The sequence below is a fragment of the Lissotriton vulgaris genome, chromosome 5, assembly GCF_964263255.1.
Source record: "Lissotriton vulgaris chromosome 5, aLisVul1.2, whole genome shotgun sequence".
Taxonomy (NCBI): domain Eukaryota; kingdom Metazoa; phylum Chordata; class Amphibia; order Caudata; family Salamandridae; genus Lissotriton; species Lissotriton vulgaris.
The window spans coordinates 56,661,914-56,681,908 of record NC_141693.1 but is presented as its reverse complement, the minus strand read 5'-3'; the positions used below and the strand labels follow the sequence as shown (position 1 = coordinate 56,681,908).

The 19,995-nt window shown below is 44.3% G+C and overlaps 1 protein-coding gene across 1 annotated transcript in view; it reads left to right on the top strand.

Moving 5' to 3' along the window:
- LOC147710139 (E3 ubiquitin-protein ligase TRIM39-like) overlaps positions 1–19,995 on the top strand; it is a 224,475-nt gene that overhangs the window by 89,476 nt on the left and 115,004 nt on the right. Inside the window, exon 5 of the mRNA XM_086920835.1 lies at positions 5,650–5,702. Within this exon, the coding sequence (XP_086776961.1) occupies positions 5,650–5,702 (53 nt within the window). The remainder of the gene's footprint in view (positions 1–5,649; positions 5,703–19,995) is intronic.

Here is a 19,995-nt window from a genome sequence, read left to right as displayed (position 1 = left end):
TACCCCTGCAGTGTGGGGTTCCACAGGGTTCTTCCCTCAGCCCCACACTTTTTAATGTGTATATGTCCCCCTTAGCTGAGATAGTGGCCCCTTACGGAATCAAACTTATCAGCTATGCTGATGATACTCAGCTCGTGGTCTCTCTTAACCAGGCTGATCTGTCTCACACGAGTTTGAGTAACTGTCTTGAAGAGGTATCAAAGTGGATGGGCCTCTCCCAACTAAAACTTAATAATCAAAAGACTAAATTGATGTTACTGGGCAGGAAGGCATCATTCAACCCCCCTACGCTATGGCCCCCCTCTATGGGTGCTAGCCCGACCCCAAAAAGCGCGATCAAGAGCCTGGGCTTTTGGTTAGATGACGATCTTACTTTTAAAATACAAGCCAGAAAAACTGCTGCCACCTGCTTCTGTTTGCTTAAATCTTTTCGTAAAATCCTTCCTCAACTGCCCGACAGAGCCAAAAAAATACTGGTCCAAGCCATGATCCTGTTGAGGCTGGATTACGGCAACGCTCTCTACCTGGGAGCCCCGGTCTCTGTGGTCCAGAAACTACAGGTGGTGCAGAACTCTGCCGCCAGACTGCTAACGAGCACCAACCATCGCTCCTCAGCTAAGCCAGCGCTGAAATCACTCCACTGGTTGCCTATAAAAGAACGGGTACACTTCAAAGCCCTCTGCATTGCCCATAAAAATCTGCAGGGCAAAGGCCCCCCTATTCTGGCCAATCTGCTCAAACCACACAAAACCTCCAGAAACCTTCGCTCCAACGACCTCAACCTGGCACGAGTCAGCAGAATCAATAAGGCTTGGACGGGTGGTCGCCTCTTCTCTTACAACATTTCAAAGTTGTGGAACTCCCGGTGTTAGAAAAAGGTACAGGCAGAAGACCCTTTTCCGCAGTTGCCCGGCGTTAACCGCCTCTATACCCATTCAAGTTACCAAACAAAGAGGCAGGCGCTGGAGACCGAAAGGCAGGAAACAGAAGTTTTATTCCGACGGAGCAGAACACATCAAATCAGACAACAGGGTATCTTCTCGAGGTGCTCTAACCGCATCTCTGAGGCCTGGCCTCTTATACATGAGTTTATTGTTTTATTACGTTAAACACATCCCTGTCATTACTTTGATGTAAGGAAAGACATCCTCGGAATCCCCGCTTTTGGCCCGTTCCCACACACATTTACAGTTGAAGTCCCCACCCCGGTCACATCAGATAATGATTATCGCGCAGCTGGACATTCAGCCGATTCACGGAATGTGTGAGGTGGATCGGATCTCATGGGGTGGGGGCTTTGATCAGCTCAAGGATCCTTTGATGGGGAGGGGGTTTTCTACTGTACAGGAGGAAGGGGGTATTGACAGTATCCGCAGGGCCAGGTGGCGGCTTGGGAACGAATGAGACAAACGGGCACAACGGAAAGAAGGGTGTTATCAAAGGATCTGGGATCATGAAAGGAATGGAGGGAGGCGTTGCGCTGGGAACAGGATGGGGTTCCGAGGCAGAGCTGCGTGGGAGAGGGGTTTATGACCCAAGGCATGTGAGAGCGGGGGCTGTCGGCGTGCGGGGGATGCCTGCGAGGTTAGGAGAGAGAGAGACGCGCTGGCTATCAGCGAGGGGCAGGGAGGCCATGGTGCTTAAAATGGCTGCTGCTTACGCGCACGAATGGGCTCAAAAAAAGGGCAAGATGGCGCCGATGATGTTGACGTTTGCAGCCTAACTTTTAACAGTTGCCCCCCCTCTTCGACAGGAGCCCAATTCTCTTTCTTTTCGTAAGAAAATAAAAACTTGGCTCTTCCCTACAAATTAACGATTCTGTATCTGTCAACTTCAGACCTTTTTCCTGTTGTAGCTGCAAGCGCTGGGATGCCTCCGGGTAGCCATGCGCTATAAAAGAGTTATTTTCATTTCATTTCATTTCATGCCTTTAAGGCATATATGCGAGGGTTACTGCAAAAACCGAGCATCATATTTAAACAAAGTTTAAACAAACTTGATAAAGCAGAACTGAAGTGTCGGGAAGGAAGAGTTTGGGAGTCGGAATTAAAGGTGCAGTCTCTTGTTCCCACCCAAAATACGTAGTCATTAATCAAACAACTAGAAGAGGCAAGACTAAATTATAGGATGACCCATGAGACTAAGTGCCATGAGAAGTGGATGACTGGTAATATGGATTTATTGGGACTGTTAGCCTGGAAGTTAAGGGCTGATAGGTCCCGGAATCATATTTGAGAACTAATTATCAATGCCCAGGGGGACATTTCAAATAAGGAAGACTAGATTAAGGCTTGCCTGGTCTCCCTTTTCTCAGAATTATACACTGAGGAAATTAGGCGAGAGGAGGGGACTTAAAAAATTGGCCGGATAAATTGGACCTCCCAGTCCTCTCAAGCGATGTCCAGCGATGGCAGGGAAATAATAGAAGCTGAAATTACCGCGGGCGAAATTGGAGAACAAATTAAACATCTAAAAAGTGGAAAGGCAGCAGGCCCCAACTCATTGCCAGGAGAGTTATATAAAATAATTGTAGACAAAACAACTCCAGATATGGTAGTACTGTTCAACTCGATTTATAAGGCGGAGGAAGAAATCCCAGCTTCATGGAAGGAAGCCATAATTACGATGAACCTTAAGCCTACAAAAGACCCAGAGTGCGGATTTGTACCGGCCCATCTCCCTGTTAAATGGCGACTATAAAATCTACGCTGGCATTTTTGCAGGGAGATTGGCCATGGTAGCCCCATAGCTAATCCATGCAGACCAGAAGAGATGTATTCCCAAGAGACAGATCCAGGAATTGACCCTGTCCTTGATCGGGATTATTGATTTAGCAACCGCATGATCGTTTCCCTTGGTGGTAATCACCATAGATGCCGCCAAGGCATTTGATTGCGTGTGTTGGGTGTTTCTGTGAGCAGTTTTGGAATCAATGGGCATTAGTATGGGCTATATTAAGGCCATAAAAAAATTATACCAAGGACCTACAGCAAAGATTCTGGTAAATGGAGTTTTGACTGAGCTTTTTAGGATTACCAGAGGTACGAGGCAGGGCTGTCCACTGTCCCCCCCTCCTCTTTGACATTTATATTGAACCCCTAGCCCAGCTCCTGCGGAAGGATGAGCAGATAATCCCCATTCACTTGCTATGTTTCTGTAGCAAAATAGCCCTATTTGCAGATTATTTTATAATTTACACCTCCGACCCAGATAGAACAATACCAAGGATGGAACAGTTAACCAAGGAACCAAGGAATTCTGGGAAATCTCTGGTTATTTAGTAAACACTGCCAAAACCGAGGTGATGGCTTGGATCTTAGATGGGTGGGAAGGTAGAGGGTGCGTGGAGATGAAATATCTAGGGATTAATATAGTAAAACAGATCAGTGATATCCCGGCCCGGAACTTAATTAGAGTGGGAAAAGAGATAAATAGAACCCTTGCTAGATGGAAAAACCTGCTTACTATCTACGGGAGGGAGAACTTGATAAAAATGTCCATCCTATCCAAATTAACATATATATTTAACTGCATCCCGCTAAAATTCCCTAAAAAAATAACTAGCTTCATCTGAGCCTCTCGAGGAATACGTCTCTCATGGAAGAAGCTAAGAAGACAGCTCCATGGGGAGGTCTAGCCCGGCCTGATCTCAAGATATGCTGCATGGCATTCCAATGTAAAAAACTTTCGAATGCTTATAGGGGACCCTGACTCAACCACCTGTGGCTCAATATTGCAGGAAATGACAAATGAGTTCGAGACCGCTTTCTTGTACAAGTTTGGGGCTCAGAAATTCTTTTAAAAAGTAAGACTAAAAGTTTTAACTGCATCCTTACATTTATGGTTTACAATGAGGAAGATGTTAAATATAGGGTACTACTCGGAATTTGCCCCTATATGGGACTCTGCCGGTACATCCAGAATACCTAAAAGATGGCTTGGCTTTACCACTGAAGCAAGACGGGTTGATTAAGCGGGGCAAAATCTTATTTGAAGGCAAACTGGTCCCCTAGGAAATATTCAAATCCAAAACTAAAAATAGATTATCGAAACTTAAATGTATTCAGCTAACTTCATGGTACTCCACAATACTTTGAGAGATGGGGTCACTATGGGACTTCGAGAACGATATTCAAGACGCAAGGGAAAATAACTAAGAAGTCTCCAAGTGGTATATGCAACTGATGGATGTGGAAGAAAGGAAATTAGACCCCCCATATACTATCTGGCAGAATGCACTCCAGGAAGAGGCATTGCAAATAATTTGGAAGAGCTCTCTAAAAATGCTATCATCTTTAGTCACACCAGCAAATTTGAAAAGGCATCACTTTTTTACAATAAATAGACTGTACTGGACATCACAAAAAATAGCCAACTTTGTATCTCAACCGATCCCTAGCTGTAACAGATGTAAAATAACAAAAGCTAATGATATACATATTTTATTACATGCCCCGAAATGGAGCAATATTGGAAGGTGGCGGAATCCACTATCTGTGACATCTTGAAGATACCACTAACATTGACAGCGGCTCTTGTGCTTTTCGGGGTGAATCACGATTTGGAAACCAACACTTGACAGTAAATCTAGGGGGTTGCTTTTCTACTTGTTTTTGCTGGCCAGACGTGAGATCTGTAGACACTGGACAGATTCTGCACCACCGCACCCAAATGGCTGGTTGGCAGCGGCCAGGTGGACTTGCAAAACAGCTACAGATGGCAATATACCACGAACTAGGGATCTGTGGCAGGTTTTTGCAGATTGGTTAAGCTAGCATGGTGGAGATGCCTTTTTTTATTTTTTCCTGAGTCCTATGATTACAGCAGAATATGGGAGAGGTGTGTCTATCCTTCAGGATGAAAAAACCTTCCTTAAGGGTCTGGCTGAGAAAAGGCAAGGGTCCACACAATATAAGAGCTCCAGGAAATGGTCCTTGACTTGTAAGATGCCATGCGGACATGAGGACATTAAAAGAAAAGAATAAAGAAAGAAAAGAAAAATATGGGAAATCTTTGTTTTGCAACTAATCTTTAATTACTAAGGGGTCTGGGTTCAAATCTGCCTTATATATCCCACTAAGGCTACCCAACATCTTGGTTGTAGAGGATGATGACGAGGTTTACACTGGCAGGGGTTGGGTGTGGCAGTGTTGTGGGTACTGGCAGGAATACACGTGGACCTCAGTTGGAAAGTATTTATTAAGTATACACACGACTCCACCAGAAGCAGATGTAACCTGTTAGTCAGCCCCCCTCACACTGAGCTAACCGCCGCTCCTAGAAGGCCCACACCGGGCACTCCATAGCATCACTTGAAGCACGCTGGTCTCACTGAGCTCACTATAGCTCCTAGAAGACTCACACTGAGGCACTCTGTGGACTCACATGAAGCACTCTGGTCTCACTGAGTTATCTGCCTTATCTGCCTTAGAACACCCACATCCTGTCATAAGATATTGAAGGTACTTTTAGATATGGTTAGAGCTTTGTCTGTTGTGTATGAACAGTAACTCACACTGAGCTCTAGTCCGCAGGCGCTGCTCTTAATACTGAATCTTGTTTCAAATACGGGTCTTATGTGATGTTCATCCTTCGTTCCTGTAGCTGTCATTGCTCTTTAATACAAAGATGATGTGTGTGTTTTTACAGGTGTAATAATGTGAAGATTCAGGGCCCAGAGATGGTGGTGAAGAGTTATAAAGGTAAATATCATTGTGGTGATTAGCTCTGTGTGTTACTGTTCATGAAAAGAGTGTGGCATGGCATGGTATGGTTTTGTTGTAATACTTTATTCGATAAATATATATCATAAAAGTACAGGCATAAAATACATAGGACTATTTACCAAGCCTTACTACAATTTCATTTAAAATCAACAGTGCAAACAATTTAAAAGAGAAATAGAAGGGGGTCTACACAGAATTAAAAAATACATTCTTAGAGTGGATCTAGTCAGACATTAGATTGACCTTGACCGAATAAGCCATGGCCTAGCCAAATACTTAGCGACCCCACAAACAATGTACATAGAGGTAGTATTGGTTAAAATAATGCGCAGAGCTGATCTATAATCCCCAACTCCCAACTCCCTACACACTGGTTTCAACCATTTTGCTCTAACCTGCTTGTAGGCATTACATGCAAACAAAAAATGGCCAAGAGATTCTTGTGGACATGAACAACCTGGGCAGTTTAAATCTTGCACCCTCCTGATCTTATACCCTTCCATAATTTTTTGAGGGGGAGGGTACCATATCTTAGTTTCAGGAACAGTGTTCTATCTCTAGGAGTCTGGATGAAGTCCAGGAATGGTTCTAACTTCCTGGTAGGTTTGTGTTCAAGAAAGTTGTTCGTCAGAGGTCCCCAGCTTGTGTTCCTGAGGTCCTTGGCCTCTACCCAATCCCAGTATAATTTTTAACAATTTGTTTAGAGGGAGGGGACTGTGAGGCCCAAGACTCAGCCAAACCTATAGACTCCGCCAGCTTCTTTAGATTATTAAGCCACTTTACTTTGTTGGATACATTTAAAATAATTAGCTCGTCCAACACTAGAGCATATTTTGCTAGTTCAGGCGTCCTTCTTAGGCGCACCCAGAATAGCAAAGGGCGAAGTTGAACTATTTCTGAAATTGATTTTTTACCCATGTCTAGGAATAGTGGTTTCAGAGGGGTCGAGGGAGGAAGCGAGACTAAGTCTCTCATAAACTTGTTCTCTGTGGTTGCCAATGCCTTGGTATTCTCGGCACCCCATAGTTCAGAGCCATAAACTGCCGAGGCTAAAGCTTTCCCCTCGAAAACTACCAAGGCAGGGGCTACTGGTCTACTAATAGAGAGACGCTGGTTCTTTAATATGGCTCCTGAGACCCTTTTAAGATTTAGGACCATTTTTGATATATGCGAGTCCCATCTCATGTTGTTACAGAGCCTCACCCCAAGGTAGTCAAATTCGTCCACCACCTCTAGGGAGGTCCCATTCAAGGAAAGATGAACTTTCCTAAGATTTCTCTTAGCCGATAATACCATCAGCTTCGTTTTCGTGGCGTTAACCATTAACCCACGGGCTTTACAGAAAACGCTGAAGCGGTCGAGCAACTTTTGGAGACCCTTGGGGGTCTTGGACATCAGGAGGGTATCGTCCGTAAAGAGGACTGTGGGGGTTTTCTCCCCGGCAAGGACAGGGGCATCCGAAGGGTCCTCCCGCAAATGGTCCACCACCCCATTTATAAAGAGGGAGAATAATGTCGGAGACATCACACATCCCTGCCGCACCCCTCTATTTACTGGTACCCTCCCTGTCAAATGGCCCCGACTCCCCCACCGAATTTTAGCGTAATTATCTTCGTGAAGCTTGATGACAAATTGCAACAAATAACTAGGGAACCCCATGTCCAGTAGGACCTCCCAGAGTTTGGCACGTGGGATAACATCAAATGCTGTTTTCAAGTCTATGAAAGCCAAGTACAGGCTACCCTTAATGATGGATACTGACTTCTAATAGACTGCACAAAACCGAAATACCTGGTCCATCGCACCAACATTGCGCCTAAACCCCGCCTGGAGGTGAGTCAAAATGTTATCATCTATTAGCCATGACTCTATTCGATTGATAATGACCCTGCCAACTACCTTTTGAATGGTATCGATTAAACTTATTGGTCTGTAGTTGGCAGGGTCCTCTCTATCACCCTTCTTGTATATAGTGATAACCTCAGCGCCCTTCCAGGATTCTGGGACAGGGTGGCCGTGCTGGATTAGGTTCATTAAATGGGCTATAAGGTCTGCCCATATTTTGGGGTCATGCAATAATAGATCCCCCGGCAGGCCATCTGGGCCGGCTGCCTTCCCTGGTAATATTTTTAAAATGGCATCTTGGACTTCCCTCGGGGGGAATGGCTCTTCCTTGCTTCCTATCTCCATACCAGGCTCAGTCTGAATTTCCATAACTGGTGATGTTAATTGACCTTGGACACTATCCTCACAGTACAATTTTAAAAAGTGGGAATGCCATTGATGTTCATTTATGTGATTTAAAATCGGCTCTGCCCCCCCTTCTATCAAGGACATTAATCCATTTCCAAAACAAAATAGAGTTTTTCCCACAGGCTGCAGCCTTGAGCTGCTGCCAATGCTCCTCCTCCCAATCCTTCTTGGCTGAGGTTATGCTTCTGTGATACTCCTTTCTAGCTAATCTCACTGCTATGGGGTCCTTACTTTTTATAGCTAACGTAATGGCCTTCCTCTTTCCTCTACAATTTGCCGTATACCAGGGGTTACCTTTAAGGGGTTTTTGTTTTGACGTGGAGGTCCCCTGCGACAGGAAGCACTCTCCTATGTTGTCCGTTAAGTTCTTGTACAAGACTGGCAAATTTGATACGGGAGGATTAGGTGCTGCTAAAGCAACGGCTGCAAGGCTACAAGTTTTAGCTATAACTAACTCTTTAATACTATTAAGTTTCCCCTCATCACACCTAATTACATTCCATTTTAGCTTCTGATTACAATTGGAAGGATAGACCTCTTTAGTAATCATCTCTATACCTCCCCTCTTAGCAATCCCATTTACCCAGAGGATTTCCATACATAATGGGTTGTGATCACTGTCTGATGATTTCCTAACATCCATGTCAACTAGACTTGCCCAAGATGGAATGTCTAGGAAAATGTAATCAATTCGAGACGGGCAACCTATCCTATTGTAAGTCATTGCCCCATCGCGATCTGAGACAGTCCGCCCGTTGAGAGACCGTAAATTATGTTCTAGGACCAGCGCATTCAGCTGGATGGCTCTGGCTGTCCATTTAGGGGGGTATAGTCTGCCTCCAGTCCTCTGAGCTACAACCTAGTGCCCCTTCATCGTCCAGGGGTTCAAATGTACAATTAAAATCTCCCCCCACTAGTACTTTAGACCTAGTTGGAAGATCTGATAACCACACATCTAGCAGCTCTATTGTGGGCGAGATTAAGCCACCCTGCAAGCCTCTTGCATAGACACAAAAAAGTTTGAAGATGATACCCCCAGAAGGGTTTTTTAGGGACATATGCAAGATGTCGTTGGAATGGGCTTTGTGTGTGATAACACAGTTCAGGTCCACCTTGACCCAAATATGCAGGCCACCTGAGGGGCGACCTTTGCCCACTAACGGCTGGAATAAAGTAGGTGGAGTACCCATTTTTATATTGCGGGGTCAGGCACCAGGTTTCTTGGAACATACATATGTGAAATGTATTAATAAAGTCGTTCCAATCAGGGTTAGAAAGATTTTTTTTTAGCCCAGCTATGTTCCAGGACAGAATCTTAATGGAGGTATGAGCTACTGGTAATTCATTGATGATAGCTGGAGTACTAAGTTCCTTTATTCCTAAGCTAGGATTAATGATTCCCAAACTGGCTGTATCATCCCTATCAATTTAAAGTCTATCCCCTTGGGCAGCTACCACCTCCTTCTTTCCAATTTGCCTGAGTGGCTGGTTTGAGAGTCAGTCAACTGTTTCCAATCCACTATACCGGTTGTAGCAGGGGATTATGGGATAATTAAGCTGTGGGCCATGCCATTCCCCATTATACTGGTTGCCACTTGGACAAATCTCCCTGCTCTTCTCCGCACTATGTTCCAACCTCCCTCATCGTCCCCACCCCAATTGAGTGTATTTTGCACCCTCATAGCCTCGCACCTCATCCCCCCCCTCACATGATTGGAGGCCCTCAACCAACTCCACCTATTGTCATGGTGTTCAGTAGGCATGTAGAAGTATGACCAGGGTTTAGCCATTATCGTGGTGTTGTCACATGGGGGCCCAGAGCAAATGTGCTCCACCAGTCGCGGGTCCTCAAATGTGACCACAACACAGTCTCCCTTTAGGCTTTTCTTATTCTTACCCACCCACGGTGCTCTCTCCACCATAAGTATTTTGCTATTGATATTAGGGGGAAGAAGAATATTTCTGTTTAACCAATGACACACTTTATTTTTGAGTGCCCAGAAAGATTCAAATGTTGCAGGGGCAAGCTCAGGGACACCTGTTAAAACTAACACATAGGGACAGGCGTCAGGATGTAGGCTGATGTTCCGACGTATCTTAGGTTCCTCGGGATGGGGCAAAGAGGGTTTGGAGACTGGAGTAAGAGGACCAGCTACATTCTGTGGTTTAATGTGCGCGTTAGTGCTTGGCTGGTTAGTGCAGACTTTATTACCCTTAGGTGTAGGAATTTTAGGGGGGCGGGTCTTAGGGGAAGGGTTTATCCCTACAGATTGATTCTTAGTCGTGGGCGGGAGGCTACGTGCAGGAGCTGGTACATTAGGTACCCTTTGGGCGTGGTTACTATTTGGGGATTTTAATTCATGGTGGAGAGCCTGGAGCTGCTGTTCTATGCCCTGGAGTCTAGTCTCCAAGGGCGAAAGTAGAGACTTACTGAGATCAGATAAAGTACTTATGAGTGAGCTAGTCTTATCCTCTAGATCCTCTGAAGTTTCATCAAGAGTACTGCCATCAAGAATAATAACTAAACTGCTAATCGAGGCTGTGTCATCTGGAATACCCATTGGTAAAGGGTGGGATACATGCTGTGCCTCTTCTCTCCCTGTGTTGTCACCCAAGTAGTTCTTCCCCTCCTCAGTACTACTACTGGTGCTAGCCATATCACTAGGGCATCCTACCGAATCTTGTTTGGCTGTATTGTCACCATTAGCCTTGGTAGTTATTCGTTTAGATTTGGGAATTGCACCTTCCAATATACCCCTTTGGGTATGGGTGTTGTCATGGTGGACAACAGCTGGTAGGGATGCTAAATTATTATCCAAGGGAGTCGATATTAAAGAGGTCGAGGGGGGTGAGTCCAAAAGAAATGAATGGGTACTGGAAGTAGTGTGAATCACAGCATTAACCTGCGTGGGATAGGATTCAGGGATGCTTAAAGTTTTAATTGGGGTGCGCGCAGAGGCTATATTACCCAATGACGACCTTTTAGCTTGCGCGAGATCCTGGGACACCCTTCTCTCCATAAGTACTATTCCCTGGTCGATTAGGGAATTAGTACGGAGGATAAAATTATCCAGTGTACCTGTTAATTTTAAGGCACCTGCCGCAGCCTTGCTTCAGGTCTCACGAGTAGACATGGCCTTTACCAGAGAGTGGCAGGGTAGCAGTGAGTTACAAGATCAAATAACTAGCAGAAAAGGGTACAGGTAAACAAGGCACTCAACGTAACTTGGACCTGCAATGAGTATCAATTACCATAGATTAGGAGAAACTAAAAAGAAAGCCAGTAATATAGAATCAATAATAGGTCACAACAATAGGAATATACTTGCTATACAGAAGTCTTTAGACTCAAGGTGAATCAAGGGTCCTTGCCCAGTCCAGTCTTTACAGGCCTCGGAGGGCCACAGAGGGCCCGCCCTTTGCCCGGGCTTCACCCCGTGCTCCGTCCCGCGGTAGCGTTATGGGCGTTCCTTATATGGAAGAGAAGGAGGGGCGGGAAGAGGCACCAGGTGCGCGCGATGACAGAAGCGCAAAGAAGCCTGGGCCTCGCAGTCCCCCACCCCAATGTCCAAAAGAAATTAACAGCGTCAGTGCAGGGTCCAGTTTTCGATTCACCAGCAGTCCCACAGATGAAAGGAAGAACTTTAAAACGCCTGGTGCAGGGGAATCCTTCACAGCGACTTCGAGCGGCACAAAGATGATGTGTGTGTTATTACAGGTGTAAAAATGTGAAGATTCAGTGCCCAGAGTTGGTGAAGACTTATAAAGGTAAATATCATTGGGGTGATTAGCTCTGTGTGTTACTGTTCATGAAAAGAGTGTGGTATGGTATGGTTTTGTGTGTTATGGTAAGGAATGTTATGTTCATATGGTATGGGATAGTCTGTATGTGATGGTATTGTATGGCTTGGAACGTTATGATTGGATGGGAGGGTGTGGTGTGCTATGTGTTGGGATCATGGTATAATATGCTATGATGGGATGGTGTGGTTTGGAATGGGATTGTATTAAATTGTAATTTGCATTCAATGGGATGGCCTGGCTTGGTGTGGTGTGCTATAATGGTATGCAAACACAACAGGTGATGGACCGAATGTGGATCAATGTCACACACTCACCCCAGTCCAAGGATCTGGGCCCAAATCCATCGTTATTTTGCACTCCACACCACCCTGGGTTAGACAATGGTGATTTGCAAATCCGCTCTGACCCTGTGCCCCATGGGCTGGGGATGCCCAGACGTGGGTCCCAGGCACTCCACACCACTGGAGTCAAGCTAGCCGGGCTGATGAGAGGTGTTACCTCGAAACCGGTCCGGTCCTCGGATGCTTGATTCCGTTCTGGGAAGGACATGGCTTTTGTAGTTCGGACTGGACTGTTCAGTGTAGATGACTCAGCGCGTGCATCTACACTGAGCTAGGGCAATCGCCTACACTGACCTAGCGCATGCACCTACACTGACCTAGCGCATGCATCTTATACGGACCTAGTGCATGCATCTTATACGGACCTAGTGCATGCATCTTATACGGACCTAGTGCATGCACCTACGCTGACCTAGCGCATGCACCTACGCTGACCTAGCGCATGCACCTACACTGACCTAGCGCATGCATCTACGCTGACATAGTGCATCCATCTACAATGCAGTGTAGTATATGACTGGTACTGTATACCTTGGAGTAGATCTGTTACACTGTACCATCAAATGCAGTGTACTGACTAGTACTGTATACCTTCTAGTAGCTCTCTTGCTGTGTATCATCTAATATAGAGTCCTAAATAGTACAGTATGTCTTGGATTAACCCTGTTTTCTGTTCCATCCAATGCAGTGTACTGACTACTGCTGTATACCTTCTAGTAGCTCTGTCACTCCATACCATCTAACACACTGTACTGACTAGTACGGTGTACCTTCTAGTAAGTCTGTTGCTCTGTACCTTCTAATGCAGTGTACTGAGTAGTACTGTATACCTTGGAGTAGCTCTGTCACTCTGTGCGATCGAAGGCAGTGTACTAACTAGTACTGTATATCTTGTAGTTGCTCTGTCACTCTTCGCCATCTAATGCAGTGTTCTGACTAGCACAGTATACCTACTAGTAGCTATCTCACTGTGCCATCCAATGCAGTATACTGTTAAGTGCAGTGTACCTCAGATTAGCTCTGTTGCGTTGTACCCTCTAGTGTAGTATACTCACTGGTGCAGTTTACCTTCTAGCAGCTCTGCAACTTTGTACCATCTATTGCAGTGTACTGACTAGTACTGTATACCTTGGATTTGGTCTCTCACTCTTTACCGTCTAATGCAGAGTACTGACTAGTACTGTATACCTTGGATTTGGTCTCTCACTCTTTACCGTCTAATGCAGAGTACTGACTAGTACTGTATACCTTGGATTTGCTCTCTCACTCTTTACCGTCTAATGCAGAGTACTGAGTAGTACTGTATACCTTGCAGAAGCTCTGTCACTCTGTTTCGTGTAATGCTGTGTACTGTCTAGTACTGTATGCCTTCTAGTCACCCTGTCACTCTATACCATCTAATGCTGTGTACTGTCTAGTACTGTATGCCTTCTAGTAGCTCTCCTCTGCACAATCCATTGCGGTGCACTGATTACTGCTGTATACTTTTGAAGTAGCTTTGTCACACTCTGCCTTCTAAGAGAGTGTACTGACTAGTACAGTACACCTTCTAGTACCTCTGAGATGCACCCCCCTTGCAGAACATTTGCCCCAAGATTTCTCATCCTTTTTTACCTGAAGGACAGCTGTCGAGGCCTGATTAATTTTTGAGAAGCAGCTTCACCACTTGTGAGCCTATTGTTTCCTCCTAGTTCTTGCTTCTGCTCTAACTTTGCTGCTTTAAGTCTCTTATTTTCCAGTAGCGGGGGAGCTTCCATTAGCAAGCTTGGATCAAATTGTAGTAAGGGTTCACTTATATTACTTGTGATGTCACTATTTACTCAACTGTGGTCCGCTTTGATCACTAAGTGAGCATCTGCAGCCTCAATATGGCCCAGCACCTCTCCAAGCGTGTTAACTGATTCTGTTGTGTTAGTGGTTATTTTTTTTTAAAGAGGGTAGACTTTACCAGACTGACCAGCATGTGATCCACTCTTTCCCAAATTGGACTTTTTGTTATGTGCTTTCCTGATCCTCTTACGCTGTCTTTTAGTCGGTGCGATGTCTTAAAGTGGGTCTGACCATCGTGCCAGTTCAGTCACCGCTGCCACCCCCAGGGAACTACCAATCTTAGCCTGCTTTGCGGCTGGAACAGCCACCGACGACCCGTGACCGTGCTAAGAGGCGCTTATAATCTGCACGGGGCTCCTGGGGTGTGGGAGGCCGTCATCACGCCAGTTCAGTCAGTGCTGCCACCACCCAGGTGACTACCAATCCCAGGCTGCTTTGCGGCTGGAACTGCCGCCAATGACCCTTGACCGTGCTAGGTGGCGCTTATAATCTGCTCGGGCTCCCGCGGCGCGCGGGCCTGCCAAGGCCAAAGGAGGGTCCATCTGCGCCTATAAGAGATCGGAGGAGGCTGGGATGAGCCAGGTCCCTTGGTTCCACGTTCCTGGTCTCTAAAACTAAGGTACTGTTTGTGTAGTAATTTGTATACTCCTTCCCAGTTAATAAGAACATATAATTGCTAACTATCCAATCATGGGGAAAAGAAAAAAACAGTTGGTGGAGTGGGGGGCAACAATACAACGACTAATGACTCTTTTTTTAACAAGGGCGGCCAGTGTTAATTTCCAAGGAGGTCGCTCTTACTAAAGGAAAGCTATCACTGGAGATAGGTAAATCAACCACTATACAATTACTATTGACAGCTGTGGAGCAGAAGGAGGCAATCCCGGACTAATGTCCGCTCCCGAGCCCAATATAGTCATAATAGATCCTACGCTAGAGACGGCTATAAGACTGAAAGAATATCCCTTGCCCAGCTCCCCTACTGAGAGGAAGAAAATAGGCTGTAAAAGTCCCATTCGTAATCCTCCACCGAAAGTCTCGCAACACCAACTGAGTCTGATCTAAAACATATCATTGACCTACTTTTACCTAAACTGAAATCCTTATTTGAAAATTTCTTAAGGCCTATACGGGAAAAGTTGGAGGGGTTGGTTGCAAGACTCGATGCTGCTCCCCATTAATATCCTCTCAACTCACTGTAGGCGAGTCAGTGGGGGTGGTCACACTGGCCCTGCCGGGAACACCATACTACAGGTAGAGGGGCGGAAAGCAAGGACGCAGTGGAAGAATCAGTGGTCCTAGGTTGTTCACCTCGAATGACCTCTGAGCCACAATATCCGCAAAATACTGGGCCCCAGGAACAATGGGTAACAAAAAAGGCCAGGTTCTAGAGTGTGACCAATAAGTCATCTGGTGATCCCCCCCCTCTCCGACGCAGTTAGGGAAGATGGTTCAAGCAGTTCCATTGTGAGGGGCTTAAAACCCACAAAAGGAGATACCCTCCAATCCACTTAGGGACAGGGTGAAAGTTTACAACACAAATTTTAGTCCCTATCCAAAGGACAATGCCCAAGTTATATGGAAATACCCTCTCGCCTGGCACAGTAGAACTATGGGAAGTAGAGGAGGTAAATCTTAGTGTACTTTAGAATCCTAGTTTAAGGCAAATAACATCATATCAATTATACACCTATTATTTTTTATACTCATAGAGCAAAAAACATTATTGTAAGAGCACTGGGTAGTCATGCAAAAAACAATTCAAACAATTAAAAAAAAAAAAATTATTCTTAAAAGCAAGGTATTCACCATGTGCAGAGTATTGCAATTAAAAATACATTTTTACAAAAAAAACATGACAAGTCGACGCAGCGTTTCGGTGCTTTTGTTGGAGATCTGACACCTTCAGGACGCTTTTTTTTATCTATAAAAGAATGCATATATTTACTCCACAGGCTCTTACGTACAGAATAGTATATCAGGTGTAAGTCCTAATAGCAACACAATGTTACACTTCATTATCTGGTGCATCAATAAAAACCTATACATCGCAATGTAATTAAAAACATTATTTACAAATCAATTTTTTAATACTGGCTAGTCCCTCTCGTACCGGACCACCTCCTCATATCGTGTGGTCTGTTCATCTCGACATATTTCCAGAGGAACCGCTTTAACATCATAATTGTTTAGGATGGAATTCCGTCTATATGTATCATCACCTCTAAGTATTTTTCTTTGTCTATACATCAACACAAGTGATTCTATCTCATAACATACCTCTTAATGTCTAAAAAATAATCTTTAAACACCCACGATCAAGGTGTAGTCGTGCTGATTGTTATATTTCATTTACACAATCTTGCAGTTCCTAAATAATAAAACAGGAATAAAGATATCCGTAACATCCTCCTTTAGTTATTTCCTCTTATCCATTATATTAGGGGATTAATTTGCAATAAGCGTACCTTCAAGTATAGATAGACCTTCATCAATTTAGATAGAAGAAAAGGTACTGTGCATCTTCATTTGACGTAGTTCTAAACACTTTGTGATTCTGATTATCACACTGGGTAGGCAGAAATACATAACGTGTATGTGAATAAACAATACTGCCCCAGATAAGTGAAAATCAAAAAGTTGCTAGGGATAACAACCCAACCTTAATTTAAAATAGATTAATGATGAACCTGAAGTCATCGGTTTATCAGGAGCCCCGGGAGGCGTGGAGACATCTTTCAATACGTCTTTATTTCATATGAACAGGTAAATCAATGTCGGGACAGTCTGTAGAAAGAAGTGTTATTTAGAAACCCCATCTTTCTTAAAAAGTCTTTATGTATTAATACAGGGGCTATTATCCTATTCTCTCTCTTAGTCAACTTCATTTTGTTGAATCGTCTACTATTTAAGAAACCCCAATGGACATTAATCACTCCATAGTGGTAGCTTACTCTATATTCACGTCCTCCACAGGCAATTTCTTAATGCAGATGATTAAAAAAAAAACGGGGTTGCACAAAACGGACGTTACCAACTTGGTCCCATCAACTAATACTATGGAGTCCCAAATCTAAACGAGCCCTCACGTCCCTCTTTGCTGCGAACATTAAAAGCAAAGAATACCCCACATTAAAGGCGCGTTGACCGCAGCATTTACCTTCGATGTAGACAAACTCGGTCTGCTGACATCCGACCGCTCACGCGTATCCCGGTAGCCGCGATTCGTACAGCCGCCATAATTGGTCAGTTTATATACGTGCCCTCTAGGGTCAAAGGGCTAAAGCGTACGTGCGTTACTAACCAGAGACCTTTGGTTTAGCTTGTTATGGTACCAATAAGACCCTAATAACTCAAAATAGAAATGGGTGTTCTTTCTTTGTGCAGGATTTCGCTATCTTATTCTGATAATAAGTGACTTTTACCCGATCGGAATTTTGCATAAACGGTCGGCCATGATGGATAGGGTGAAGTAACTGCAAGATTGTGTAAATGAAATATAACAAACAATCAGCACGACTACACCTTGATCGTGGGTGTTTAAAGATTCATTTTTAGCCATTAAGAGGTATGTTATGAGATAGAATCACTTGTGTTGATGTATAGACAAAGAAAAATACTTAGAGGTGATGATACATATAGACGGAATACCATCCTAAACAATTATGATGTTAAAGCGGTTCCTCTGGAAATATGTCGAGATGAACAGACCACACGATATGAGGAGGTGGTCCGGTACGAGAGGGACTAGCCAGTATAAAAGAAATTGATTTGTAAATAATGTTTTTAATTACATTGCGATTTATAGGTTTTTATTGATGCACCAGATAATGAAGTGTAACATTGTGTTGCTAATAGGACTTACACCTGATATACTATTCTGTACGTAAGAGCCTGTGGAGTAAATATATACATTCTTTTATAGATAAAAAAAACTGTCCTGAAGATCTCCAACAAAAGCACCGAAACGCTGCGTCGACTTGCCTTGGTTTTTTTGTAAAAAAATCTTTTTAATTGCAATACTCTGTACATGGTGAATACCTTGCTTTTAAGAATAACATTTTATTTTTTTAATGGTTTGAATTGTTTTTTGCATGACTACCCAGTGCTCTTACGATGGTGTGTTTTGCTCTAGGAGTATAAAAAATAATAGGTGTATAATTGATATGATGTTATTTGCCTTAAACTAGGATTGTAAAGTACACTAAGATTTACCTCCTCTACTTCCCATAGTTCTACTGTGCCAGGCGAGAGGGTATTTCCATATAACTTGGGCATTGTCCTTTGGGGCGCCATTGTTAAGGGGGCATGTACCTAATGTGACTGCTTCCAATTACCTTGATAAGTCCTTGGTGAATAGTCACGAGATCATAGATCTGCCCAGAGCGGCTACACCCTCGGCTGTAGTCTTGGTGGGGGTCCCTTCAACTACAAGGGGGGGCTAAAGAAACTACACTGGACTTGGTACACAAGGTTACACATTGGTGTCACACGAACATTGTGAATGGCCATTGAATATCCTCGGACATTATTATGGCTAGAAGAGTGGGCTGGGTGGGCCATAGGGTGACTTTGTGATAGTCAATATGAGATATCCTATAAAAGTTGATGCTTTGATGGAATGTGAGCTCAAGGGCAGCTCTATAACACTGATTAGGATAGCCCCCTCAGTACTTCTACCCACCCACTAATTTTCCTCCATCAAAAAGCCCATGTCTGCAGGCATCTATAATGACCAAACCAACTGAGAGCTCTGGTCCGACCGTAACCCTGTCAAATAGGTATGAACCGTTGCGTAGCTTACAGGGACTGGATGCTGTAGATTGACAATCATCACTTGAGGAAGACCCGCAGGGGCTAAGATCAAACAATATGTGTGTCAATATTACCCCCTTAGTTGTGAGCCCAGATCCTGCTAGGCTGCCCCCCATAGGAGTGGGCAATATAATGCCATTTGAGTAGCCTGATTTTGTTTCTGCCCCTAGTCTAACATCCCCCATGATAGCTCCCGCCAGCTTGAGGGCACTCGCGTGGAATGTACAAGGCGTTGGGACCAAGGGGGTGACGTTCTTTGGTGTAGGAGATTCCAAGGCTGCCATATGATTGCACTACAAGAGACATGGGATACAGGTGAAGGCTTTCACTTGGATGGGTTTACCTCGTACGTTAAGCATGCAGTGCCCTCCACATCAGGGTGTGCAAGGGGAGGTCTTCTCCTATAGGTTTCCCTCGACTTAGGCTAGAAAGTGAGACACTTTGTGTCATTCTCCCCATATTTTGGCAGGAGAGCGGATTTTTAAGGATCCCCACCCGCTATTAGTAATAAACTTCTATAATTCCGTTTACTAGACTTTTTGCAAATGAACATTTAGTTGCCTTCGAAGGTATCCTTTGATACATATAAAAAACGAAAACATACTTATTCTGAGATCTTAATTCTGGGCGATTTTAATATACATTTGTGCGAGTTGAACTGTATTTTAAATAAGGCCCCCGGGGACTGTCTATTTCTTACCCATTTTGAACATACAGAGTCAGGCAGACTCTTAGAGGGGCTTCTTGCTGCAAATCATTTGTATTGTTTAGAGCAAACGGGGTGGATACTCCTATTCCCACTTTTAACCATAGAGGATGCCCCAGTATTATTGATTTTATTATGATTTCTGCATCTTTAGCTCCTGCGGTCTGTAGTATGAATGTTTCCTGGAGCACTTATAGTGATCATAATCCCCTTACCCTTGACCTGTTATACTCATCTGCCTTTTATAAGGTAGAGAGTAGGGGTATCTCTACCCATGATATCAGCACTAAGGACCAGTCACGTAGACTGAAATGGATGAAAGTGGTGCCTGAACAGTTTTTAGATAAGTTGTACGTGGAGTGCACAGCCGAGGTTTCAGTTTGTATGGACAGCATTGGGTCGGATGGAGCGGTATTAGACGCCTTTGGAATACTGACCAATCACATAGCCACTAACTTAACTACCCCATGCAGGGTAACGGATCTAAAACGATGAGATGGTTTGATGGTACCTGTTCTAC